We start from the raw sequence: 27979 nt of genomic DNA on the forward strand, positions 1-27979 counted from the left end.
CAATATCACACAGTTGTGTTCTTAAATTGTTTCACTTGCTCTTAAGATGAACATTTATTATGTTTGTTACTTACATTGTGTCTCAGATGAGTTTCAGAGTACTATTTATTTGAAAACAATATCACACAGTTGTGTTCTTAAATTGTTTCACTTGCTCTTAAGAAACTTTTCCTTAATATGTTACAAAGGCATAATTTTTCTTGTTTTTTGTTGCCTCGTGTGCCAGAGTGTTTCTGTTGTTTTATGTTATTGTAAGGTCACATGACAAAGCTCTGTGTCCATTTACTACAGGTATTTGTTTTAATATGTCTAACTCTCCATGAATTTCTTGGCTGTCTGATGGCAAGCCAATAAACTGGTGTTTCATGGAAGTACAAGAAAAATTGTTCTATAGTGCATAGGATGACAGGATTTGAAACTATCATCATCATCATCCATGCACATAGGTTTTCTATAAATAACAAACATGTCTATTATTGGTTTTCGTGACTATCAGGTCCCAATAGTTAATACTTTTTTTTTCTCTCTACTTCAGTGATAAATTTAAGTTTTGATTTCTGTCCCTGGTCCCACGCTGCTCACATCTTATTTATGGATCTGCATGTCCTCTCTCCTTCAGTGTTTTCTTGTCTTTTTGGCTCCATTTTCACAAGCTCACTGCGCCTTTTTGCTTGTCTCGTTATTCTGTTTTCAACTAATTTCATACTATGCTATGTACAAGGTAGACCTATTTGAGAGATGGAATTTGTGATTGTAACTATTTACAGCAAACTCCATTTTCTATTTCAGCTCTATTTTTATTACAGTTTTAACTCCTATTTTGTCTTGTGTATAATCTTAAGCAGCCTACCTGTGGCTTTATAATGTAACTGGACATATAGAGAGTCTACTCTGCAAGCAGCAGCAAGAGAAAACACACATGTCAAGGTTAAAGAAATTTGTAAGCTTTTTGCAGCCAGTGCTCCTTTTGGCAAAATCATTGAAGGGGAAGACAGAGGGATGAAGAGGAAGGACTGACAAGCTTTAGGAAATAGTAAGAGTTTGAAAAAGTCATCCAGGACCCCAGTACAGGACAGGATGAGAAGGAGACTAATTATTGGGGACTGGAAGGTCGGGCAATCGGCAAGATAGGGATTACTGGCAAAATGTTGTGCAGGATTTAATAAGAGCAGTAACCTAAGAGTATTGTGTATGGTAGAGGTGAAGAAGACAAAAATTGACAGTTCAGAAAATGAAAGATATAGAACACTAAAAGGGAGTTAAGAACAGAATACTTACTGAGAAGAAATACTGAGACTGGAGAAATTAACATAAATTAAGGTCATGTAGGTGGTGAGAACCGAGGACATGCAATGCCAGTTCCCACCTGCACAGTTCTGAGAAGCTAGTGTCTGGGGGAAGAATCCCGATGTGGCATGTGTGGTTCAATGAAACAGGCACCGAGGTCACGACTGTCACATTGTAGAGCATGCTCCACAGCTGTGTTGCCAGTGTACAACCTCTGTCTACATCCATCTTGACGAATACCTTGATGGTTTTCATGCCAATGCAAAAGGCCAAACAGTGTTTACGTAACAGCTGGTAAATGATTTGTCATTTCACAGTTATTAATAGTACAAGTTTTGCCAGTTACAGGGCTGATATAGGGGGTAGTAGGAGGGTGAATACAATAAATCTTATGGCGGATATTGTCACAGGAGTATGGGCCATAGGGTAGCGATAGGGTAGCGTAGGATAGGGAAATGGTTGCCGAAGCAGCATAGGTCTGACCACGATATTGCAGGGTGGGGGGGGGGGTGGGGGGGGGGGGGGGGAGGGGGGGGGGGGGGTGTGTGTGTGACTAAATGATATTCTACATGTGGTGGCAAAAATGTCTGGCAGAATGAACATTTCAACAAGGTTATAACTTCCTTAAATCTTGCCCTAAAATGGTGTCCACTCTGCCCGACATTTTGCCCATTACACCTAGAACAGTATTTCATCCCCCCCCCCCCCCCCCTCCTCATTTTGGCGACCCCCAAATCTCTGCAATATCCTATTCAGCAGCTCTTTCCCCCCCCCCCCCCCCCCTCCTCATTTTGGCGACCCCCAAATCTCCGCAATATCCTATTCAGCAGCTGAAATTATTTCTCTATCCTATAGTCCCTACCACTGTGACCATCCCCATTGTAAGACTTACCCTATGCACCCTCCTACCACCACCTATATCAGCCCTGTAACTAGCAAAACACACACTATCAAAGTGAGAGCTACCTGTGAAACAACACACATCATGTACCAACTTTTACAGAAACACTATCTGGCCTTTTATGTTGGTATGACTACCACTATGTTATAAGTCAAGATTAATGGACACAGACAAAGGGTGTACACTGCCAATACACAAAATTCGAGCATGATCTACTTCCCCGCTAACCTGTGGTTCTGGGGAACTTTTCCAAGTTCTCCCCATTTCCTAAACCTTGCCAGTCCTTTTTCTTCATGCTGGTCCTTCCCCTTCAACACCTCTGTGAGAAGGAACAATGGGCTCCAAAAACTTGCAAATTTCCTTAACCTTTAAAACAGAACCCTGATTACAGTCAGGGGCACCTAGCAGCCAGGCTCCCACAGTTATTAATATTGCAGCTGGAAGTGCATCAGCGTGCTTATGGTGACTTTACATGAGCAGTCATAAGTGTTCATCACAGTATTATGTTTTTATATCCTGTGAAGGTGCCAATCATGGCTAAAAATTTTATTTACTTTCTTTATTAACTTCAAGAAGACAGGTACGTAATTTGTCAGATGCTTCTCAGGTCATATGAATCAATGCTTATACTGTTGTAACTTACCAGAATGCTCTTACTGATAAGTATGCATGTCCTTTTTTAGATCACTCTGATGTCAGTCATAATTACCAAAATCGTTAATTGAATTAAATAAATTTGCTACCAAATATTGATTTAGTTTCTACAAATTCTTAAATGTCGGATCACTGCAGTCTTTCAGGTGATAACATCACCTCTCATCAAATTTCATTTTGTTGCTGAAATTTATGATCAAGAAATTACACTGTAACACTTCCAATACAATTACTGTTGTTCAATGTATGTAGTTTGAAATTACAAGCAGCTCAGTTCATGAGCAGTTACAGGGCTTGAAATCCGCAATTTCTTTGCAATTATTTCCTTAGCATATAACAACACATGTTCATGTATTAAGTACAGGCTTCTACAATAAAATGGTTCAAATGGCTCTGAGCACTATGGGACTTAACTTCTGAGGTCATCAGTCCCCTAGAAATTAGAACTACTTAAACCTAGCTAACCTAAGGACATCACACACATCCATGCCCGAGGCAGGATTTGAACCTGCGACCGTAGCGGTCGCGCGGTTCCAGACTGAAGCACCTAGAACCTCCCGGCCACTCCGGCCGGCGCTTCTGCAATAGTTGTGAGAAAATATATGTAAGACAATGAGGAAAAAATTTCAAAATAAGATTCAGAGAATGTCTAAATCTCACTGCAAGTATATGTCTTCATTTAGTTCACACCTCCAAGAACTTAAATACACAGCCAGCGACAAAAATGTTTGTCAATCCTACACTCTGCTGAAAAAGCCACCAATTTTAAAAGAAATACAACTTTTCACTTATATGACAAAATATCCTCATATTATTTTGAATGACCAAACCTACCCAAAAAATAAAATTTTCAATCAAAATATTCAGCAATATTCTTGTAAATATGAAGTGCTGAAACACGTTATGTTAACATAGCTAATAAAAATTAGAACTGAAATTTTGTAATCTATGATACAAACAAATTCATCATAACCTTTGGATGTTAAGCACATCACAATTGCCAATTACACAACATCCTAATTTATATGCTAATTACAACTTTTGTATAATTAATTACATTTTTTATTTTAAAGAATGATGTCAGCAAACATCTTTGGAATACACCAAGTGGTTGTAATTAAACTGATGACATTCCAAGTGCTACAGTGTGGGCTGTTTACATCACAGCATGCTGAATCATCATAGATACATTCATTAATTGGTGTATGCTGAAAAAAATAATAATTCTACTTTCTGCCACCATGTGAAAATATGGTGCTGCAAGTGAAATGTTTCTTGCTTTGATGTCAATATGCTGTTAGTTGCTTGGTGGCACACGCTGATTTCTTTTGTGAAGTGGCTGTTGGTGTAAAGGACTAAGAAGGTTGGAAGTTTTCCATATAAAACACAATGGCTACTGAGAAGAAAGAACGTGCACAGCTGGTAAGGTTTTTTTATCATACCAGCACCAATAGCAGCACTGCACTACGTGAATAGGACTGACAAACACCTTTCAATAAATGGGAAAAAAAATGATTAAGAAATTTGAAGAAACTGATATTTAAGTGGTGCAGCAGGGATACAGAGGCAACCCATTCCCATGGCAGCTGTTTATGAATTTTCTGTAGCTACAGCCAGCAATGCAGCACATGCTTCAAATTCTGCAGCCAGTGCTCAAGCTGTGTAATGGGAATTCTCTCTCTCCTGGTCAACAGTTCAAAAGATTTTGCCACGCGTTTTACACAAGATTCAGGATGGGTACCTTTCGCCAGTGAATATTCTTCAGACAGATGAGGCACATTTTACTCTGCACAGTGCCGTGAATACACAAAATTGTCACATATGAGGTACTACTAAACCACATGTTCTGCAGGAACATCCACTGCACTCAGCTTACATGACTGTGTGGTGTAGTAAGATTTGACAAGCCTCTTCATTCTGGGCCCGTTTTTCTTCGAGGAGATGACACCTCATGGGCATATTAGGTGTACAACACAATTACAGCTTTGCAAAAATGCAACTGTGACCACACCACTATTTTCATCCAATATTGGCTGACACCACATGCCTCTCACCAGGTGAAAGATTTGCTTCGAGAAACCTTTGGTAACAAGCACATCATCTCTACGCAATTTCAAAATGCGTGGCCTTCCAGATTCCCAACCTAAATTCACACGAGTTCTGGGTACAGGAACATTTGGAAGATCATGTCAATCATGGATGTATCCGGGCTCTTCCTGTTCTGAAGGATAGCATACGACGACATATCGCACTGATTACACCAGATATGATGCGAGCAACTGTCGACCATGCAGTGTTACGGATGTAGCATGTTGCTGAGTAGGGAGACCGTATTGGACCCGTGTTGTAACTTGTGACCACACCTTAATAAAAGTGCCCGAACCACTGTTATCATGTGTGTGATTGTGCCTCCCCTTTTTCTGCACCCACATCACATTCTGATTTCTTGCAGTGCCATATTTTCACCTGGTGGCAGAAAGTAGAACTATTTTTTTTCCAGCATATTCTGTAAATGCACCAATTAATGAACATAACTACAATGTCTGTGTCCTGCAGTGTGCCAGTTACTGGTCAGCGATAAACAAAAAAAGAACAAAAAGTACAGTCTATTGGGCAGCCAGTGTGTGTGTGTGTGTGTGTGTGTGTGTGTGTACCAATGTTTCAGCCACTGTAGCAATTAATCATCATCACGGGACAATGCCGCATTCAAATCTTATGCAGTGTTATTTTGTCATGCTCTGTCAGTGTTACAGGGATGCCATTGATTTTTGATTGGATGGCACAAATGGAGAGCCAAGCATGGGTTTAGAGTAGTTATTTTTAGTGCCAAACCATAGTATTTTGCTGCTGTGGTGCCTATCTGCGCCTGACATAAAGCAGTACATTACACACTTAAGACCACTATGTTCATAGCTGCAACTGATGGGATAGCCTCACAAGCATTATTGGCCAGCAAGCTCCTGTCTGCTGCTGCTGGCAGCCAATAGTCATTGATGTAACTCGTGCCAGTATAACACTTTCCAACGTTGACTGCGTTGTATCTTTCCCTTGGTGGTAAGAGACTGCATAGCTGGTTCATAAACTAACTAAATGGCGAAGTAGCAGCTTAAGTGGCATACTTCCTAAAAATTTTATGTTCCTCTTTACCATATGTTAATATATGCATTTATCTTTTCCTCATCCGTGAAGCTCCTCTTTCATGATGGGATCTACACAAAATGACAAATTCATGGGAAAAAAAAACAAGGCAATGTATGAGAAACAGAAATGTGCAGTATACAATTTGTGTATTAGTATGCTCTGAAAATATGAGATAGTTTTGTTACTAACAGAAAGGACGATGTATTCATTAATTTCTTTTCAAATGTAATTCAGTTAAAGAGTTTTGTATCAGTCTAAAGAGAGTACAGTTTCTGATGTTTGCAATGTCACTGAGTAAGATTTCCTCTTAAGTTACAACTTTATATATGTAGAATCAATTGAGAAAAGCAACACCATCACCTACAAAGGGACCGTGCATACTAAAATACTGCAGTATTCAAATGAACTTTTGGATTGAGGACAGCTTGTTCTGAAGATGGTCCCTATTTTTTAATTTTATAATATAAAGGAACAATTTCCCGAACTGTGTTCTGCGAAAAATGAATAAGTGCTCCGCAAGAAACTACTAATAGCACGGTTTTTATCACTTAGATTTTGATACTACTGATTATTTTTCAAAAATTTTATTACGGTTTCTGTGTTATTAGTTATGATTTAAAATTGGAGTAATCACTGAAAAAGGAAGTTTTTCCTCATTCTTTAAAATTTTATTAACCTTTAAAAGAAAAAAAGGGTTCTGTCAAAGTACAAGTATTCTCAAAGCCTTCCTTCTGTCAAAAGAAAAGTATGGGAACTCCTGATGTGTGGATATGGTCACAAAGGCACATTCAGTGTAGAAGGTTTGCAACATATTAAGAGACTTGTATACATTCCGTATTAATTTGTGTTTTGAAGTTTATGATCATCAGGTTTACAATTAGCGCAAATAAGTTGACCAATATCAGATTCTACACTGAGGTGACAAAAGTCACAGGGTATCTATGTGTCAGACCTCCTTTTGCCCAGTGTAGTGCAGCAGCTCAACAAGTCATTTGAAGTACCCTGCAGAAATACTGCGATATGCTGCCTCTATAGCCATCTGTAACTGTGACAGTGTTGCCGGTGCAAGATTTTGTGCACTAACTGACCTCTCGATCGTGTCCCATAAATGTTTGATGGGAGTCATATTAGGGATCTGGGTGACCAAATCATTTGCACCAATTCTACAAAAGGTTCTTCAAATGAATCACAAACAATTATGGCCCAGTGACATGGCGCATCATCATCCATAAAAATTATATAATTGTTTGGGAATATAAAGTCCATGAATGGATGCAAATGGTCTCAGAGTAGCTCCTACCAACAGAAATTGGGACTCATCAGAATAGGCCACAGTTTTCCAGTCATTTAGGGCCCAAGCTATATGGTGACGTGACCAGGAGAGGCACTGCAGGTGGTGTCGTGCTGTTAGCAAAGGCACTCTCATCACATGTATGGTCCCATAGCCCATTAATATCAAATTTCACCACACTGTCATAACTAATATGTTTGTCACATGTCCCACATTGATTCCTGTGGCTATTTCATTCAGTGGTGCTTGTCTGTTAGTACTGATAACTAACTGGTATTCTCGCCACACACTTTACACTGTGGATCTCAGACTATTGAATTCTCTAACAATTTTTATAATGGTATGTCCCCTGTGTCTAGTTCCAATTACCATTCCGTTTTCAAAGTCTTAATTCCCATTGTGCGGCCACAATCACGTCTGATACCTTTCCACATGAATCGCCTGAGTACAAAAGAAAGCAGTGTCTTTTTATATCTGTATTCACGCATATTGCTATCCCATGATTTTTGTCACTTCAGTGTAACAGTTCTGTATAATTGGTTTTGTGTTCAAAGTCTTTTATGCTAAGTAAAAGTTTTATCTAACATATTTCCTAATGTGTGTTTCTCAGTCTGTGTACATTTACAGTGCTTGTCTACCTTTCCTTGATGTTCTTACCTCACTTCTGGCAAAATCTGTATTATATTCGCTATTGATTAGATGATGTGGACACACAAAAGTCTCACAGATAAGCATCAAAATATAGTAGTCTGTAACCATTAACTGCTTCTAATATGATAGTGTCAGCAACCAAGCTTGGCTAAATGAAGGGCATTTTTTATATAATACTACAGACTGAAGCTCTGTCTTGCTGAACTAGTGTTAAGCATTATTCAGCTCCTTGATAACAAGAGCAGCCAGACAGATGAGGTCAATTCAATGTATTAGCCTCTAAATCCAATGAATTCAGCCTAACAATATTTCAAAACATAGGGATAAAGAATGGAAGATTAAAAACAAATCCATTACGTTTACCTCAACAGGCTTTGCACACTCCACCAGCAAACATTAGCTCCCTGAAAAGGAATAACTATTCTGATTGTTATCACTAACATCTTGTGCTGAATCGCAATCGCTCTACGAGTCATTTTGCTTACAACTGTTAGAAGTTAGTGCAAATAAATGAGATATATACAGATCATCCTCCTAAAACATCAAGTGAGTGTTCTAATGATTCAATACAATGCAGAAACAAGCATTACCTCTTTCCGAATTTTGACCAGTTTCATTACATCCATTTCATATTGTATGTATCGAAGAAAATCTTCTTTGCATTTGGTTCTCCTCATCAGTTTGTACTCAAAATCTTTCCTTTTCTTTATAATTTGCCTGAAACAGGAACAAAAGTAAAACAAAAGTTGACTACAATGCACAATTAATGACCCTATTCACTGCCTCATCACAAAATATAGCTCGTTCTACTAATACTCCTAACAGTACAAATTTATTTTGAAAAATTTATATTCAAGGTCATTTTACAGAATCACTGTCTAATTTCTGCTGTTATTTCTACTGATACTGCTTGCTTCAACTTCCACTGCACTCCTTGGTCATTCAAATTTAAACTGGTCTTGTATATGTGGTTCATCTGTAATTATATGGAGTTATGTGACGTAGTTGAATTATCTTACAGTGGCATTTTGCTAGGATCATTATCATGAACAAAACATACCTTACTACTTGTTTTCTAAACAATAAACATGTCAAATCATTGTTGTCTTCAAACTCTGAATGTAGTTTGCAGATATTAAAGCTTCTAAGGGTCAACTATTTTAATTAATTTAAAAATGTTGCACAGTTTGTCATTCTGCTGTAAACATTGTCACAGAAGAATGTCATTAATGACAATGTTGTTGCAGTTTGCAAGTTTGTGGATATGAACCATGTTTAACTATCCACACGTTATAATCAGGGACTGCTGGAATGCTCACACAGAACACATTGAATATCTGAAAATAGAGTATCAAAGCTCTTCAGTGTAAGAGATACAAATGTCTGGTAATATCCCTCTTGGTGGCTTTCTCTTTGAGAAAGAATGAAAGGCAGTTTTTAAAGAAATTTTGACAATACACACATCTCAAAAGTAACAAAAAATTCTACCAAGTGCTACGTGATATCACTCTTCCACAAAAATTTTGCACTTTATCATTAGTGACTTTTGAATTATTACTTATTTGCGGCTGAAAGTAACATAAGTAACACACAGAAACAAATCATCAATATAACTGAAACCAAACAGATGTGACAGTTGCCCGTACGTTACGATCTTAATTCATCACATCAGTAAATGATGTTTTTGGAAAGCCTGTAACTGTGTCATTCATGCTTTAAATAACGAAAAGCTGCACCAGGTACATACTTTTTCATGTTTAGCACAACGCATTTTGAAAATTTATTCTCATTTTCAAGTGCACTTTTTTACAAAAATATTTTTTGCGACTTTTGCAGGTGTGAGTTTCTGTCTCTCTTGCACTGTAGTTCTCTTTTTTAGGTTACACAATAATCATAAAATAAGGTTGTATACATGGAAGAATCCTGGAGATACTAGAAGGTATCAGATAGATTATATAATGGTAAGACAGAGATTTAGGAACCAGGTTTTAAATTGTAAGACATTTCCAGGGGCACATGTGGACTCTGACCACAATTTATTGGCTAGGAACTGTAGATTAAAACTGAAGAAACTGCAAAAAGGTGGGAATTTAAGGAGATGGGACTTGGATAAACTGGCTAAACCAGAGGTTGTACAGAGTTTCAGGGAGAGCATAAGGGAACAATTGACAGGAATGGGGGAAAGAAATAAAGTAGAAGAAGAATGGGTAGCACTGAAGGATGAAGTAGTGAAGGCAGCAGAGGATCAAGTAGGTAAAAAGACGAGGGCTAGTAGAAATCCTTGGATAACAGAACAAATATTGAATTTAATTGATGAAAGAAGAAAATATAAAAACACATTAAATGAAGCAGGCAAAAGGGAATACAAACATCTCAAAAATGAGATCGACAGGAAGTGCAAAATGGCTAAGCAGTGATGGATAGAAGACAAATGTAAGGATGTAGAGGCTTATCTCACTAGGGGTAAGATAGATACTGCCTACAGGAAAATTAAAGAGACCTTTGCAGAAAAGAGAGCCACTTGTAAGAATATCAAGAGCTCAGATGGAAACCCCGTTCTAAGCAAAGAAGGGAAAGCAGAAAGGTGGAAGGAGTATATAGAGGGTCTATACAAGAGTGATGTACGTGAGGACAATATTATGGAAATGGAAGAGGATGTAGATGAAGCTGAAATGGGAGATACAATACTGCGTGAAGTGTTTGACAGAGCACGAAAAGACCTGAGTCGAAACAAGGCCCCGGGAGTAGACAACATTCCATTCGAACTACTGACGGCCTTGGGAGAGCCAGTCCTGACAAAACTCTACCATCTGGTGAGCAAGATGTACAAGACAGGCGAAATACCCTCAGGCTTGAAGAAGAATATAATAATTCCAATCCCAAAGAAAGCAGGTGTTGACAGATGTGAAAATTACATAACTATCAGTTTAATAAGTCACAGCTGCAAAATACTAACGTGAATTCTTTACAGACGAATGGAAAAACTGGTAGAAGCCGACCTCGGCGAAGATCAGTTTGGATTTCGCAGAAATGATGGAACACGTGAGGCAATACTGACCCTACGACTTATCTTAGAAAATAGATTAAGGAAAGGCAAACCTACATTTCTAGCATTTGTGGACTTAGAAAAAGCTTCTGACAATGTTGACTGGAATACTCTCTTTCAAATTCTACAGGTGGCAGGGGTAAAATACAGGGAGCGAAAGGCTATTTACAATTTGTAGAGAAACTAGATGGCAGTTATAAGAATCGAAGGGCATGAAAGGGAAGCAGCAGTTGGGAAGGGAGTGAGACAGGGTTGTAGCCTGTCCCCAACATTATTCAATCCGTATATTGAGCATGCAGTAAAGGAAACAAAAGAAAAATTCAGAGTAGGTATTAAAGTCCATGGAGAAGAAACAAAAACGTTGAGGTTCACCGATGACATTTTAATTCTGTCAAGAGACAGCAAAGGACATGGAAGAGCAGTTGAACGGAATGGACAGTGTCTTGAAAGGAGGATATAAGATGAACATCAACAAAAGCAAAACGAGGATAATGGAATGCAGTCGAATTAAGTCGGGTGATGCTGAGGGAATTAGATTAGGAAATGAGACACTTAAAGTAGTAGCAAAATACCTGATGATGGTCGAAGTAGAGAGGATATAAAATGTAGACTGGCAATGGCAAGGAAAGTGTTTCTGAAGAAGAGAAATTTGTTAACATCGAGCATAGATATAAGTGTCAGGAAGTTGTTTCTGAAAGTATTTGTATGGAGTGTAGCCATGTATGGAAGTGAAACATGGACGATAAATAGTTTAGACAAGAAGAGAATAGAAGCTTTTGAAATGTGGTGCTACAGAAGAATGCTGAAGATTAGATGGGTAGATCACATAATTAATGAGGAGGTATTGAATAGAATTGGGGAGAAGAGAAATTTGTGGCACAACTTGACAAGAAGAAGGGACCGGTTGGTAGGACATGTTCGGAGGCATCAAGGGATCACAAATTTAGCACTGGAGGGCAGCGTGGAGGGTAAAAATCGTAGAGGGAGACCAAGAGATGAATATACTCAGCAGATTCAGAAGAATGTAGGTTGCAGTAAGTACTGGGAGATGAAGAAGCTTGCACAGGATAGAGTAGCATGAAGAGCTGCATCAAACCAGTCTCAGGACTGAAGACAACAACAACAACAACAACAACAACAACACAATCGAAAAATGGGACAAAGTAACTCTTGGGGCGATTTTTATATGACAATGTTAGAAATCGTTTTTTTTCTGTTTGCTTACAAGTATTGTGCCTCCTCCATTAGAAAGAAAATATATATCACACAAAATCATCACTTACACTGCCTATTTTCATAATGAAAATAAGTTTCAAAGATACAATGACAGCACGGTTCCCCAAAGAGTTTGTATACAGAGGTTTTACATTTTTTGTGGATTACATTATTTATATTGTCAATTATAAAATTTATTTTGCTGTTACTGACCACTAAATTAACTAAATTATTGATCAACAAGGTAGAAAAAGACAGACAGCTACTTACTGCAAAGAAGACACATCAAGTTGCAGACAGGCCAATTAAAAAACACTTACACAAAGCTTTTGACCACAGCCTTCATCAGTTAAAGAGAGACCCACACCAGGAAGCACACTTCATGCACACACAAACGCCCATTCCAGCAATCTGGAGGGAACAGGAAGGGGAAGGGATAGTAGTGGGGAAAGAGACGAACGCTGTCTGGTAGAGTGTGCTGGGACTAGACTACCAACAGGTGCAACGTAAGGAGGCTGAGGAGGAAGGAGGTAGGGAAAAAGAGGACCAAAATAGGAGAGGAGCGGGGAAGGACGGGCAGATGAGTTGGCAGAGGGCTACAAATAAACAAGGTGGAATATGAGAATGGGGAGGAGATGATAGGACAGAGGGGGTGGAAACTGTAGGGTGGAGGGTGTGGGGGCAGTATGTTACTGCAGGTGGAAGCCAGCGTACTTAAGAGAGTGGAAAATGTGTTTTAAGGATAACTCCCATCTGTGTAGTTCGGAAAAGCTTGTGGTGGAGGGAAGGATCCAGATGGCTCAGATAGTGAAGAAGTCAATGGAATCAACTGTGGCATGTTCAGCTGCATGTTGTGTCACAGGGTACTCTATTTTGCTCTTGGCCACAGTTTGGCGATGGTCGTTCATCCTGACAGACAGGTAGTTGGTAGTCATACCCGTATAAACAGCTGTGCAATTATTGCAGCAGAGCTGGTAAATGACATGGCTGCTTTCACAGGTGGCCTGGCCCCTGATGGTGTAGGAAAACCTGTAATAGGACTGGAATGGGAAGTGCTGGGTGGGTGGATTGGGCAGGTTTTGCACCTGGGTCTTCCACAGGGATATGATCCTTGTGGCAAGGGGTTGGGGCTGGGAGTGCCATAGGGATGGACTAGGATGTTGTGGAGGTTAGGTGGGCGATGGAACTTTACTTCAGGAGGGCTGGGAAGTATCTCGGGTAGGAGGGCCCTCATTTCAGGGCATGCCGATAGGTAATCAAGGCTGATGAATAAGCCAGTGAATATATTCTGTTTTAAGTGCTTTATGAAGATGTCTGCTATTGTACTAGATATGGGAAGTCATCTGGCTGTTTATAATCGTCACTGTGCAAAGAAATTGTAGTTGATAATTGGTTCTAATACCTCTATAAGTTCAATAACATCAGGTTGTGAACACTTTTTGCTTTAGTAAACTGCTATTTATTGCTGCAATGACTTCTTTAGAAGGGATATTGGAATATATGTTTCTGATGTCAAGAGATATAACTGTCTTATTGGACATCCATCCTTGTGTACTTTAGGTTGGTATCTTAATATGGGGTCTTTAGGGTTCCTGCAGTAGTTGCACACTGCAAAGATTACCGAAAATTATTTAGAAAGGTTATTAAGAAATCAAGAAAAATGCACATAATGTCAGAAATCAGTAATTCTGACACACATATAAGGCTATCTGGGACGTAGTGAAACAGGAGACATGACAACCAGCCACAGAACAGGATAACGTCACTTCTGAACTGAATGAAATGGCTAGAAAAGATGAGTGACGGGTAGCAAATGTGTTTAATAATCATTTGTTAAACATATTAGAAAGTGAAGGGACAAAAAGCTCATGAGAAAAATCACAGCAGTATGTTAAAAAAGTTCTCTCATAAAATTCAATCACATGAATGTATCACCAACTTCTCCTCCTGTCTTTAAGAAAATTATAAATTCTCTCAAAAATAAAAGCTGATTGTGTTTCCAATACAGTACTCAAGATTTATCCCTATACAGGGGTGGTCCATTGATAGTGACTGGGCCAAATATCTCACGAAATAAGCATCAAACGAAAAAACTACAAATAACGAAACTCGTCTAGCTTGAAGGGGGAAACAAGATGGCATTATGGTTGGTCCCCTAGATGGCGCTGCCATAGGTCAAACAGATATCAACTGCGTTTTTTTAAATAGGAACCCTCATTTTTTATTACATATTCGTGCAATACGTAAAGAAATATGAATGTTTTAGTTGGACCACTTTTTTCGCTGTGCGAAAGATGGTGCTGTAATAGTCACAAACGTATAAGTACGTAGTATCACGTAACATTCCGCCAGTGCGGATGGTATTTGCTTCGTGATACATTACCCGTGTTAAAATGGGCCGTTTACCAATTGCAGAAAAGGTCGATATCGTGTTGATGTATGGCTATTGTGATCAAAGTACCCAACGAGCGTGTGCCATGTATGCAACTCGGTATCCTGGACAACGCCATCCAAGTGTCCGGACCGTTCGCCGGATAGTTTTGTTATTGAAGGAAACAGGAAGTGTTCAGCCACATGTGAAACGTCAACCATGACCTGCAACAAATGATGATGCCCAAGTAGGTGTTTCAGCTGCCGCTGCGGCTATCCGAACATTAGTAGCAGACAAATTGCGCGAGAATCGGGAATCTCAATAACGTCGGTGTTGAGAATGCTACATCAACATCGATTGCACCCGTACCATATTTCTAAGCACCAGGAATTGCATGGCGATGACTTTGAATGTCGTGTACAGTTCTGCCACTGGGCACAAGAGAAATTAAGGGACGATGACAGATTTTTTTTTGCACGCATTCTATTTAGCGATGAAGCATCATTCACCAACAGCGGTAACATAAACCGGCATAATATGCACTATTGGGCAATGGAAAATCCACAATGGCTGTGACAAGTGGAACATCAGCGGCCTTGGTGGGTTAATGTATGGTGCAGCATTATGGGAGGAAGGATAATTGGCCCCCCATTTTATCGATGGCAATCTAAATGGTGCAATGTATGCTGATTTCCCTTCGTAGTGTTCTACTGGTGTTACAACAAGATGTTTCACTGCATGACAGAATGGCGATGTACTTCCAACATGATGGATGTCCGGCACACAGCTCGCGTGCGGTTGAAGCGGTATTGAATAGCATATTTTATGATAGATGGATTGATCGTTGAAGCACATTGGCCTGCACATTCACGGGATCTGATGTCCCTGGATTTCTTTCTGTGGGGAAAGTTGAAGTATATTTGCTATTGTGATCCACCGAAAACGCCTGACAACATGCGTCAGCGCATTGTCAATGGATGTACGAACATTACGGAATGCGAACTACTCGCTGTTGAGAGGAATGTCGTTACACGTACTGCCAAATACATTGAGGATTACGGACATCATTTTGAGCATTTATTGCATTAATGTGGTATTTACAGGTAATCACGCTGTAACAGCATGCGTTCTCAGAAATGATAAGTTTACAAAGGTACATGTATCACATTGGAACAACCGAAATAAAATGTTAAAACGTACCTACGTTCTGTATTTTAATTTAAAAAACCTACCTGTTATCAAGTAACAACTGTTAGTCTAAAATTGTGAGCCATATGTTTGTGAATATTACAGCGTCATCTATCACAAAGCAAAAAAAGTGGTCCAACTAAAAACATTCATATTTCTTTACACACTACACGAATATGTTATAAAAAATGGGGGTTCCTATTTTTTTTAAAAACGCAGTCGATATCCGTTTGACCTGTGGCAGCGCCATCTAGTGGGCCAACCATAGCGCCATGTGGTTTCCCCCTCCAAGCTGGACAAGTTTCGTTCTTTGTAGTTTTTTTAGTTTGATGCTTATTTTGTGAGATATTTGGCCTGATCACGATCAATGGACCACCCTGTATAATAAGCCCAGTCTTATCTGAAATATGTAATGCATCACCAACTCAAGCCTTTTTCCAGACAGACTGAAATGTGCCATTGTTAAATCTCTCTCTAAGAAAGGTGATAAGAGAGATGTCAATAACTATTCACCTGTTTAACTGTTGACAATTTCCAAAATTTTTGAGAAGGTGATGTTAAACTTAGCAACAGTAGTATCAGCAAATCACAGTTTGGGTTTCAAAAGGGTTGATCTACTGAGAATGGCATTTACATGTTCACTCATCAGATTTTACAAGCACTGAATAATATAATAGCACGCCAGTTGGTATTTTCTGCAATCTATCTAAGGTATCTGACTGTGTGAATCATAGTTTCTGCCTAGATTAATTTGAAGTTTTATGGGTTTGGTGACACAGTGGATGTCCTATCTAACCAAAAGAAGTAGTATTTCAGCAAATATAGTCTGGTGATAGAATTATGACTGGGGAAAAATCAAGCAAGGGGTTCCCCAAGGCCCAATCTTAAATTCATTATTGTTCCTCACATACGTAAACAATCTTCCATCTAATATACAACAAGCAGAATTAGTTCTTTTTGCAGATGACACTAGTAATTAATCCAAACATACATACAGCAACAGAAGAAATAGTAAACAATGTTTTTAAAAGTATCATTGACTGATTTTTTTGCGAATGATCTCACCCTCAATTTTTAAAAAAGAAAACATTCAGTTCTACGCATCTAGGAGTTTTACACCAGAGATAAGCGTAACACACGACAACTAAATAATAAATAGAGTGGATACTTTAAACTTTTTATACGTCCATATTGATACGGATTTAAATTGGAAACTGCATATTTTGGAACTCCTGAAACAACTTAGTTCTGCTGCATTAGCACTTAGAATCATTGCAAATTTTGGGGAGAGACAAATCAGTAAATTGACGTATTCTGCGTATTTTCATTGAATAATGTCATATGGAATAATGTTCTGGAGTAATTCATCTTTAAGAAAGAAAATCTTCCTTGTGCAAAAGTGTGCTGCAAGAATAATATGTGGTGCTCACCCACAATCATCTTGTAGATGTGGAGTTGGGCATTTGACTAGTTTCACAGTATATTTATTCCCTCGTGAAGTTTGTTGTAAATAATCTGCAGCACTTCAAAAGGATTGACGATGTATATAACAACAACACAAGAAAAAAAATGGCCTTCATTCCACCACATTAAAACTGTCCTTAGCGCAAAAACAGATACACAATGCTGCAACTTAACTTTTGATATTTTGTCCAGTGTTATAAAATTTCTGACAGAAAACAAAGTAAAATTTGAAAACAAACTGAAAAAGTTTCTCCTTGACAACTCCTCCTTTTCCACAGAAGAATTTCTATTAAAGGATAATGGGTACGTCTTCCTAACTCACAACATTTGAAGACACTTAGAAATGTTCAAAATGCAACCACATGTGCAAATTAATTTGTGATGCGAATGTAAATGATTCATTCAACATCATCAAGATCTAACGAGCAAAACGATAAATGGAACATGAAACTAAGTAACTAACAAACTCCCGGTGATATATTTCTTTTCTATTCTGTCAGTCTGAAATGCGTTGACCTTAACTGTTCTTTGCTTCTGTTGTGGAATTGTTTTGTTGGATCTTTGTTCAGATCTACTACATTGTTTTCTGTAAAAATTGAAAAGGTTTTTCAATGTGTTCACTTTCTTTCATAATGACTTTTGTGTGGCTTATCTGCTTTTATGGCTGTTGCCTGATTTTCTCTAAGTTTTTTGTTTATATTGCCTATTGTTTTGAATCATTTTGTGGTGTCTATCGTTATCTTCATACCCAACTAATTCCTTCTCTATGAGTTTATTTAGTTTGTGACTTACAGCAGATTTATGATTGCTGTTTAGTTTTGCAATGTCTGTTGCATTCTTTTTAGTCACTATGACTGTTTTAATGTAAAAACAAAGATGAGGTGACTTACCAAACAAAAGCGATGGCAGGTCGATAGATACACAAACAAACACAAACAAACACAAACATACACACAAAATTCAAGCTTTCGCAACAAACTGTTGCCTCATCAGGAAAGAGGGAAGGAGAGGGGAAGACGAAAGGAGACTTTAAGTCTTTAAATATGTCTGCTTGTGTCTGTATGTGTGGATGGATATGTGCGTGTGTGCGAGTGTATACCTGTCCTTTTTTCCCCCCTAAGGTAAGTCTTTCCGCTCCCGGGATTGGAATGACTCCTTACCCTCTCCTTTAAAACCCACTTTCTTTCGTCTTCCCCTCTCCTTCCCTCTTTCCTGATGAGGCAACAGTTTGTTGCGAAAGCTTGAATTTTGTGTGTATGTTTGTGTTTGTTTGTGTGTCTATCGACCTGCCAGCGCTTTTGTTCGGTAAGTCACCTCATCTTTGTTTTTATATATAATTTTTCCCACGTGGAATGTTTCCTTCCATTATATTGACTGTTTTAATGTGTTCACAGACAGGTTTCTTTTTTCATTATATTTCAAACCTTTGTGTCATGGTTTAACTGTTTTCACTTTTTACTATGTCTATGTTGCTCTCTACTCCACTGTAGAAAGTCTGTGTGTTTTTAACGCTGTTCCCTATTATTCTGATATCGTTTGGATTTCAGGGTTTTTCAGTTTCTTACTGTGTGTGTCACAGATCTTAAGGTACACCTTACATACTATTTTATGAACTTTCTCCCATATAATGTTCAGTGTATTAGGGTCCACGCTGTCGGCTATTTCTAATCAAATGTCCGAAAGTTATCTGATTAGAATGTCTTTTCTTCTTGTGCAACAGCTTTATTTCTGCATTTGACCAATACTGCTTCTATTTTCAACTTCACAATCTTTGTACAGTGACTTCTGTATTCTGGTTTAACATTAATGTCCTTTGGAATCAGACCTAACTGCTGAATTTTGTGTATGCAGTCATTTTGAAAACTTTCATTTTCATGTTTTTGAAATGTTATGTCACTTCCATTTCCAGTTAGGCACTAATAACTTAATTTCTTTAATCATAATCGATGTTTTTCAAAAGCATGAAACTGTGTCACTGAGTGAAATAATAATGAATAATGAAAAACTGCACAAGTGACTTTTTTTACGTTCTAACACAATGTATTTAGAGAACTTATTCTCATTTTCAAGTGCATTTGTCTACATATTTTTTTGTGGTGTTTGCACGTGTGGTTTTCCACCTCTCTTGCACTGCAGTTTTCTTTTTGATGTTATAATGCAATCGGGCAAAGTAAATCTTGGGACAAATTTTAAATGCTAATGCTAAAAATACTATAATTTTGTCTGTATGGTAACAAGTATTATGCTATAACTATTACAGAAAATATTACACACACATGCAAATCATCACTTACATTGCTTGTTGTTTTAATCAAAACATCTTATAGAGATATTATAAACACTACTGTTTCACAAAGAGTTTGTATTCAGCCAGAGGTGTTACATTATTTTCTGGATTGTTACCAACTTCCATGACAGAGTGTCAGAAAGGTTCTATATGATAGTAAAACCAATCTGCAGGAGCAAACGAATGAATAGTTTTGCATACTGACTGAGTTATTCATTCTTTCTTTTCGAGTGAAACAAGTCTGCAGCTTTTCTCTTTTGAGTGAAACCTATTTGTAGTATTTTCATTAATGAAACTAAAAGAGAAAACTGCGGTACACATAAATCACCCTGGACAGTAAGACTTAGCTCTGGGATACATTAAGGCATTATTAGAAATCTCAGGGAGCACACCAAAGTTAAGATATACATTATATATAATCATTTAATTTTGTACTGAATAGGCTAATTATTCTTTTCTTCATAATTTAAAACTCATTAATGTATTGGTGTGGATTAAGTTGTGTCAGATGCAATAGTGTGTAACTAATAAATCTGATGGCCAGTCCCTCAGAGTGGTGGCGGTGGTTGTTGTTGTTGTTGTTGTTGTTGTGGTCTTCAGGCCAGAGACTGGCTTGATGCAGCTCTCCATGCTGCTCTGTCCTGTGCAAGGTTCTTCATCTCCCAGTACCTACTGCAACCTACATCCTTCTGAATCTGTTTAGTGTATTCATCTCTTGGTCTCCATCTACAATTTTTACCCTCCATGCTGCCCTCCAATACTAAATTGGTGATCCCTTGATGCCTCAATATGCCCTACCAACCGATCCCTTCTTCTAGTCAAGTTCTGCCACAAATTTCTCTTCTCCCCAATTCTATTCAATACCTCCTCATTAGTTATGTGATTTACCCGTCTAATCTTCAGCATTCTTCTGTAGCATCACATTTCGAAAGCTTCTATTCTCTTCTTGTATAAACTATTTATCGTCCATGATTCACTTCCATACATGGCTACACTCCATACAAATACTTTCAGAAACAACTTCCTAACACTTAAATCTATACTCAATGTTAACAAATTTCTCTTCTTCAGAAATGCTTTCCTTGCCACTGCCAGTCTACATTTTGTGTCCTCTCTACTTCGACCATCATCAAGTTATTTTGCTCCCCAAATAGCAGTACTCATTTACTACTTAAAGTGTCTCATTTCCTAATCTAATTCCCTCAGCATCACCCGATTTAATTCGACTACATTCCATTATTTTCGTTTTGCTTTTGTTGACGTTCATCTTATATCCTCTTTTCAAGACTATGTCCATTCCGTTCAGCAGCTCGTCCATGTCCTTTGCTGTCTCTGACAGAATTACAATGTCATCGGTGAACTTCAAAGTTTTTATTTCTTCTCCATGGATTTTAATACCTACTCCAAATTTTTCTTTTGTTTCCTTTACTGCTTGCTCAATATACAGATTGAATAACATCAGAGAGGGGCTATAACCCTGTTTCACTCCCTTCCCAATCACTGCTTTCCTTTCACGCCCCTCCACTCTTATAACTGCCATCTGGCTTCTCTACAAATTGTAAATAGCCTTTCGCTCTCTGTATTTTACCCCTGCCACCTTCAGAATTTGAAAGAGAGTATTCCAGTCAACATTGTCAAAAGCTTTCTCTAAGTCTACAAATACTAGAAATGTAGGTTTGCTTTTCCTTAATCTATTTTCTAAGATAAGTCGTAGGGTCAGTATTGCCTCACGTGTTCCAACATTTCTACAGAATCCAAACTGAACTTCCCCGAGGTCGGCTTCTACCAGTTTTTCCATTCGTCTGTAAAGAATTCGTGTTAGTATTTTGCAGCTGTGACTTATTAAACTGATAGTTCGGTAATTTTCACATCTGTCAACACCTGCTTTCTTTGGGATTGGAATTATTATATTCTTCTTCAAGTCTTAGGGTATTTTACCTGTCTCATACATCTTGCTCATCAGATGGTAGAGTTTTGTCAGGACTGGCTCTCCCAAGGCAGTCAGTAGTTCTAATGGAATGTTGTCTACTCCTGGGGCCTTGTTTCAACTCCGTCTTTCAGTGCTCTTTGAAACTCTTCATGCAGTATCGTATCTCCCATTTCATCTTCATCTACATCTTCTTCCATTTCCATAATATTGTCCTCAAGTACATAGCCCTTCTATAGACCCTCTATATACTTCTTCCACCTTTCTGCTTTCCCTTCTTTGCTTAGAATTGGTTTTCCATCTGAGCTCTTGATATTCATGCAAGTGGTTCTCTTCTCTCCAAAGGTCTCTTTAATTTTCCTGTAGGCAGTATCTATCTTACCCCTAATGAGATAAGCCTCTACATCCTTACATTTGTCCTCTAGCCATCCCTGCTTAGCCATTTTGCACTTCCTGTTGACCTTATTTTTGAGATGTTTGTATTCCTTTTTGCCTGCTTCATTTACTGCGTTTTTATATTTTCTCCTTTCATCAATTAAATTCAAAATATCTTCTGTTACCCAAGGATTTCTACTAGCCCTCGTCTTTTTACCTACTTGAACCTCTGCTACCTTCACTATTTCGTCTCTCAAAGCTACCCATTCTTCTTATACTGTATTTCTTTCCCCCATTCTTGTCAATCGTTCCCTAATGCTCTCCTTGAAGCTCTCTACAACCTCTGGTTCTTTCAGTTTATCCAGGCCCTCTCTCCTCAAATTCCCACCTTTTTGCAGTTTCTTCAGTTTTAATATACAGTTCATAACCAATAGGTTGTGGTCAGAGCCCACATCTGTCCCAGGGAAAGTCTTACAATTTAAAACCTGGTTCCTGAATCTGTGTCTTACCATTATATAATCTATCTGAAACCGGTCTGTAACTCCAAGCTTCTTCCATGTATACAACCTTCTTCCATGATTCTTCAACTAAGTGTTAGCTATGATTAAGTTATGCTCTGTGCAAAATTCTACCAGGCAGCTTCCTCTTTCATTTCTTCCCCCAATCCATATTCACCTACTACGTTTCCTTCTCTCCCTTTTCCTCCTATCGAATTCCAGTCACCCATGACTATTAATTTTTCATCTCCCTTCACTATCTGAATAATTTCTTTTATCTTGCCATACATTTCATCAATCTCTTCGTCATCTGCAGAGCTAGTTGGCATATAAACTTGTACTACTGTGGTAGGCGTGGGCTTTGCATCTATCTTGGGAACAATAATGTGTTCACTATGCTGTTTGTAGTAGCTTACCCGCATTCCTATTTTCCTATTCATTATTAAACCTACTCCTGCATTACCCCTGTTTGATTTTGTATTAATAATCCTGTATTCACCTGACCAAAAGTCTTGTTCCTCCTGCCACCAAATTTCACTAATTCCCACTATATCTAACTTTAACCTATCCATTTCCCTTTTTAAATTTTCTAACCTACCTGCCCGATTAAGGGATCTGACATTCCACGCTCCAATCCGTTGAACGCCAGTTTTCTTTCTCCTGATAACAACGTCCTCCTGTGTAGTCCCCGCCCGGAAATCCGAATGGGGGACTATTTTACCTCCGGAATATTTTACCCAAGAGGACGCCATCATCATTTAACCATGCAGTAAAGCTGCATGCCCCTGGGAAAAATTATGGCTGTATTTTCCCCTTGCTTTCAGCTGCTCGCAGTACCAGCACAACAAGGCCATTTTGGTAAGTGTTACAAGGCCAGATCAGTCAATCATCCAGACTCTTGCCCCTGCAACTACTGAAAAGGCTGCTGCCCCTCTTCAGGAACCACAAGTTTGTCTGGCCTCTCAACAGATACCCTTCCATAGTGGTTACACCTATGGTACGGTTATCTGTATCACTGAGGCACGCAAGCCTCCCCACCAGCGGCAAAGTCCATGGTTCATGGGGGGGACCCCGAGAGGTTAAAATTTGGCTTTGTTACTGTTTTTTATCCGTCAGAGGTATATGAAGAAAAAACAGTAACAAAGCCAAATTTTAACCACCATTTGTAACCTGTTTTACTGAAAAGCTGTGATGACTGACGCCCATTAATTAGAAACCATTTGATCGCCTATATGCCTCACAGGGGTGTAGTCGGCATGAGGTGGAGGCCTGTTAGTGCAGAGGATGGATCTTGCACTGCACTGACAGCCAGGTTGGTTGGTTGGTTTAAACGAGGGGGAAATGGACCAAACTATGAGGTCATCGGTCCCTTGTTCCCAATAAAACAATGCCACAAGTGTGATGAGAATAACATAGATGAAACATAACACAAAACGGAAAGAAAAGAAAGGCCACAATAATGAAGGAGAGGCAATGAAGAGGCAATGAACACTACAAGGTATGAAAGAGGACAAGAGAACAATAGAGAGATGCAAGAAACAATTAGAAGAGAGTAAAACAATGAAGCAGATTACAGTGGCTGGCCGACCACAAAAATAAAAAGGAAAAGTCAGCCACCCTGCAACACGTTAAAACTTCCACCCTAAAAGTATTAGGGTGGAGGACACAGAGGGAGAAAGGACATGCGCTAAAACTCAGATTGAATGATAAAACCCACCCTCATGGATGAAATGAAAAACCAAATCAGCCGATGAGGTGTTGTCTGCTAAAATCAATGATAATGAGTCCGGCAACCAAAGAAGGACATGTCAACCTGGTGCCGCACCAACACTGAAGTGAGTCTTCGTGGCGCAGGAGGTAGCCATGGGTCGCCAACGCATTGCCAATGCGGAGCCAGCAGAGAACCACTGAGTCCCTGCGAGACACCCTCATCTAGGACTTCCACACATTCGTGGTCCCCTTAATGGCTCGCAGTTTGTTGTGCCTACTGAGATATTGCCATTCTATCTCCCAAAACTGAAAAACCTTGTGGTGTAATAACGAACAGAGGTCACTTGCGGGGATGCCCATCTCCGGAAGTGGTTTCCGTGTAGCCTGTTTGGCCAGCCTGTCGGCAAGTTCATTTCCTGGGATTCCGACATGACCAGGGGTCCAGATGACCACCACTGAACGACTGGACCATTGCAGGGCATAGATGGACTCCTGGATGGACGCTAACAAAGGATGACAAGGGTGTTGTTGTTGTTGTTGTTGTGGTCTTCAGTCCTGAGACTGGTTTGATGCAGCTCTACATGCTACTCTATCCTGTGCAAGCTTCTTCATCTCCCAGTACCTACTGCAACCTACATCCTTCTGAATCTGCTTAGTGTATTGATCTCTTGGTCTCCCTCTACGATTTTTACCCTCCACGATGCCCTCCAATTCTAAATTTGTGATCCCTTGATGCCTTAAAACATGTCCTACCAACCGATCCCTTCTTCTAGTCAAGTTGTGCCACAAACTTCTCTTCTCCCCAATCCTATTCAATACCTCCTCATTAGTTACGTGATCTACCCACCTTATCTTCAGCATTCTTCTGTAGCACCACATTTCGAAAGCTTCTATTCTCTTCTTGTCCAAATTGGTTATCGTCCATGTTTCACTTCCATACATCTTCAGCATTCTTCTGTAGCACCACATTTCGAAAGCTTCTATTCTCTTCTTGTCCAAATTGGTTATCGTCCATGTTTCACTTCCATACATAGCTACACTCCATACAAATACTTTCAGAAACGACTTCCTGACACTTAAATCTATACTCGATGTTAACAAATTTCTCTTCTTCAGAAACGATTTCCTTGCCATTGCCAGTCTACATTTTATATCCTCTCTACTTCGACCATCATCAGTTATTTTACTCCCTAAATAGCAAAACTCCTTTACTACTTTAAGTGTCTCATTTCCTAATCTAATCCCCTCAGCATCACCCGATTTAATTTGACTACATTCCATTATCCTCGTTTTGCTTTTGTTGATGTTCATCTTATATCCTCCTTTCAAGACACTGTCCATTCCGTTCAACTGCTCTTCCAAGTCCTTTGCTGTCTCTGACAGAATTACAATGTCATCGGCGAACCTCAAAGTTTTTACTTCTTCTCCATGAATTTTAATACCTACTCCGAATTTTTCTTTTGTTTCCTTTACTGCTTGCTCAATATACAGATTGAATAACATCAGAGAGAGGCTACAACCCTGTCTCACTCCTTTCCCAACCACTGCTTCCCTTTCATGCCCCTCGACTCTTATAACTGCCATCTGGTTTCTGTACAAATTGTAAATAGCCTTTCGCTCCCTGTATTTTACCCCTGCCACCTTCAGAATTTGAAAGAGAGTATTCCAGTTAACGTTGTCAAAAGCTTTCTCTAAGTCTACAAATGCTAGAAACGTAGGTTTGCCTTTTCTTAATCTTTCTTCTAAGATAAGTCGTAACGTTAGTATTGCCTCACGTGTTCCAACATTTCTACGGAATCCAAACTGATCTTCCCCGAGGTCGTCTTCTACCAGTTTTTCAATTCGTCTGTAAAGAATTCACGTTAGTATTTTGCAGCTGTGACTTATTAAACTGATAGTTCGGTAATTTTCACATCTGTCAACACCTGCTTTCTTTGGGATTGGAATTATTATATTCTTCTTCAAGTCTGAGGGTATTTTACCTGTCTCATACATCTTGCTCATCAGATGGTAGAGTTTTGTCAGGACTGGCTCTCCCAAGGCCATCAGTAATTCTAATGGAATGTTGTCTACTCCCGGGGCCTTGTTTCGACTCAGGTCTTTCAGTGCTCTGTCAAACTCTTCACGCAGTATCTTATCTCCCATTTCATCTTCATATACATCCTCTTCCATTTCCATAATATTGTCCTCAAGTACATCGCCCTTCTATAAACCCTCTATATACTCCTTCCACCTTTCTGCCTTCCCTTCTTTGCTTAGAACTGGGTTGCCATCTGAGCTCTTGATATTCATACAAGTGGTTCTCTTCTCTCCAAAGGTCTCTAATTTTCATGTAGGCAGTATCTATCTTACCCCTAGTGAGACAAGCCTCTACATCCTTACATTTGTCCTCTAGCCATCCCTGCTTAGCCATTTTGCACTTCCTGTCGATCTCATTTTTGAGACATTTGTATTCCTTTTTGCCTGCATCATTTACTGCATTTTTATATTTTCTCCTTTCATCAATTAAATTCAATATTTCTTCTGTTACCCAAGGGTTTCTATTAGCCCTCATCTCTTTACCTACTTGATCCTCTGCTGCCTTCACTACTTCATCCCTCAGAGCTACCCATTCTTCTTCTACTGTATTTCTTTCCCCCATTCCTGTCAATTGTTCCCTTATGCTCTCCCTGAAACTCTCTACAACCTCTGGTTCTTTCAGTTTATCCAGGTCCCATCTCCTTAAATTCCCGCCTTTTTGCAGTTTCTTCAGTTTCAATCTGCAGTTCATAACCAATAGATTGTGGTCAGAATCCACATCTGCCCCTGGAAATGTCTTTCAATTTAAAACCTGGTTCCTAAATCTCTGTCTTACCATTATATAATCTATCTGATACCTTTTAGTATCTCCAGGATTCTTCCAGGTATACAACCTTCTTTCATGATTCTTGAACCAAGTGTTGGCTATGATTAAGTTATGCTCTGTGCAAAATTCTACAAGGCGGCTTCCTCTTTCATTTCTTCACCCCAATCCATATTCACCTACTATGTTTACTTCTCTCCCTTTTCCTACTGACGAATTCCAGTCACCCATGACTATTAAATTTTCGTCTCCCTTCACTACCTGAATAATTTCTTTTATCTCGTCATACATTTCATCAATTTCTTCATCATCTGCAGAGCTAGTTGGCATATAAACTTGTGCTACTGTAGTAGGCATGGGCTTTGTGTCTATCTTGGCCACAATAATGCGTTCACTATGCTGTTTGTAGTAGCTAACCCGCACTCCTATTTTTTTATTCATTATTAAACCTACTCCTGCATTAACCCTATTTGATTTTGTATTTATAGCCCTGTAATCACCTGACCAAAAGACTTGTTCCTCCTGCCACCAAACTTCACTAATTCCCACTATATCTAACTTTAACCTATCCATTTCCCTTTTTAAATTTTCTAACCTAACTGCCCGATTAAGTGATCTGACATTCCACGCTCCGATCCGTAGAATGCCAGTTTTCTTTCTCCTGATAATGACGTCCTTTTGAGTAGTCCCCGCCCGGAGATCCGAATGGGGGACTATTTTATCTCCGGAATATTTTACCCAAGAGGACGCCATCATCATTTAATCATACAGTAAAGCTGCATGTCCTCGGGAAAAATTACGGCTGTAGTTTCCCCTTGCTTTCAGCCGTTCGCAGTACCAGCACAGCAAGGCCATTTTGGTTAATGTTACAAGGCCAGATCAGTCAATCATCCAGACTATTGCCCCTGCAACTACTGAAAAGGCTGCTGCCCCTCTTCAGAACCACATGTTTGTCTGGCCTCTCAACAGATACCCCTCCGTTGTGGTTGCACCTACGGTACGGCCATCTGTATTGCTGAGGCACGCAAGCCTCCCCACCAACGGCAAGATCCATGGTTCATGGGGGGAGGATGACAAGGGTAGCACTGGTCATTAGTTTTCGGGCTGCTGAAGGAGTCACTACATAAAAGAA

The 27979-nt window shown here is 39.2% G+C and overlaps 1 protein-coding gene across 1 annotated transcript in view; it reads right to left on the reverse strand.

Moving 5' to 3' along the window:
- The window catches only part of LOC126473928 (U3 small nucleolar RNA-associated protein 6 homolog), a 128643-nt gene that overhangs the window by 77680 nt on the left and 22984 nt on the right, over positions 1–27979 (reverse strand). The window contains exon 2 of the mRNA XM_050101286.1: positions 8516–8642. Coding sequence (XP_049957243.1) covers positions 8516–8642 — 127 coding nt within the window. The remainder of the gene's footprint in view (positions 1–8515; positions 8643–27979) is intronic.

This window comes from Schistocerca serialis, chromosome 4 (genome assembly GCF_023864345.2).
Source record: "Schistocerca serialis cubense isolate TAMUIC-IGC-003099 chromosome 4, iqSchSeri2.2, whole genome shotgun sequence".
NCBI classification, from domain to species: Eukaryota; Metazoa; Arthropoda; class Insecta; order Orthoptera; family Acrididae; genus Schistocerca; species Schistocerca serialis.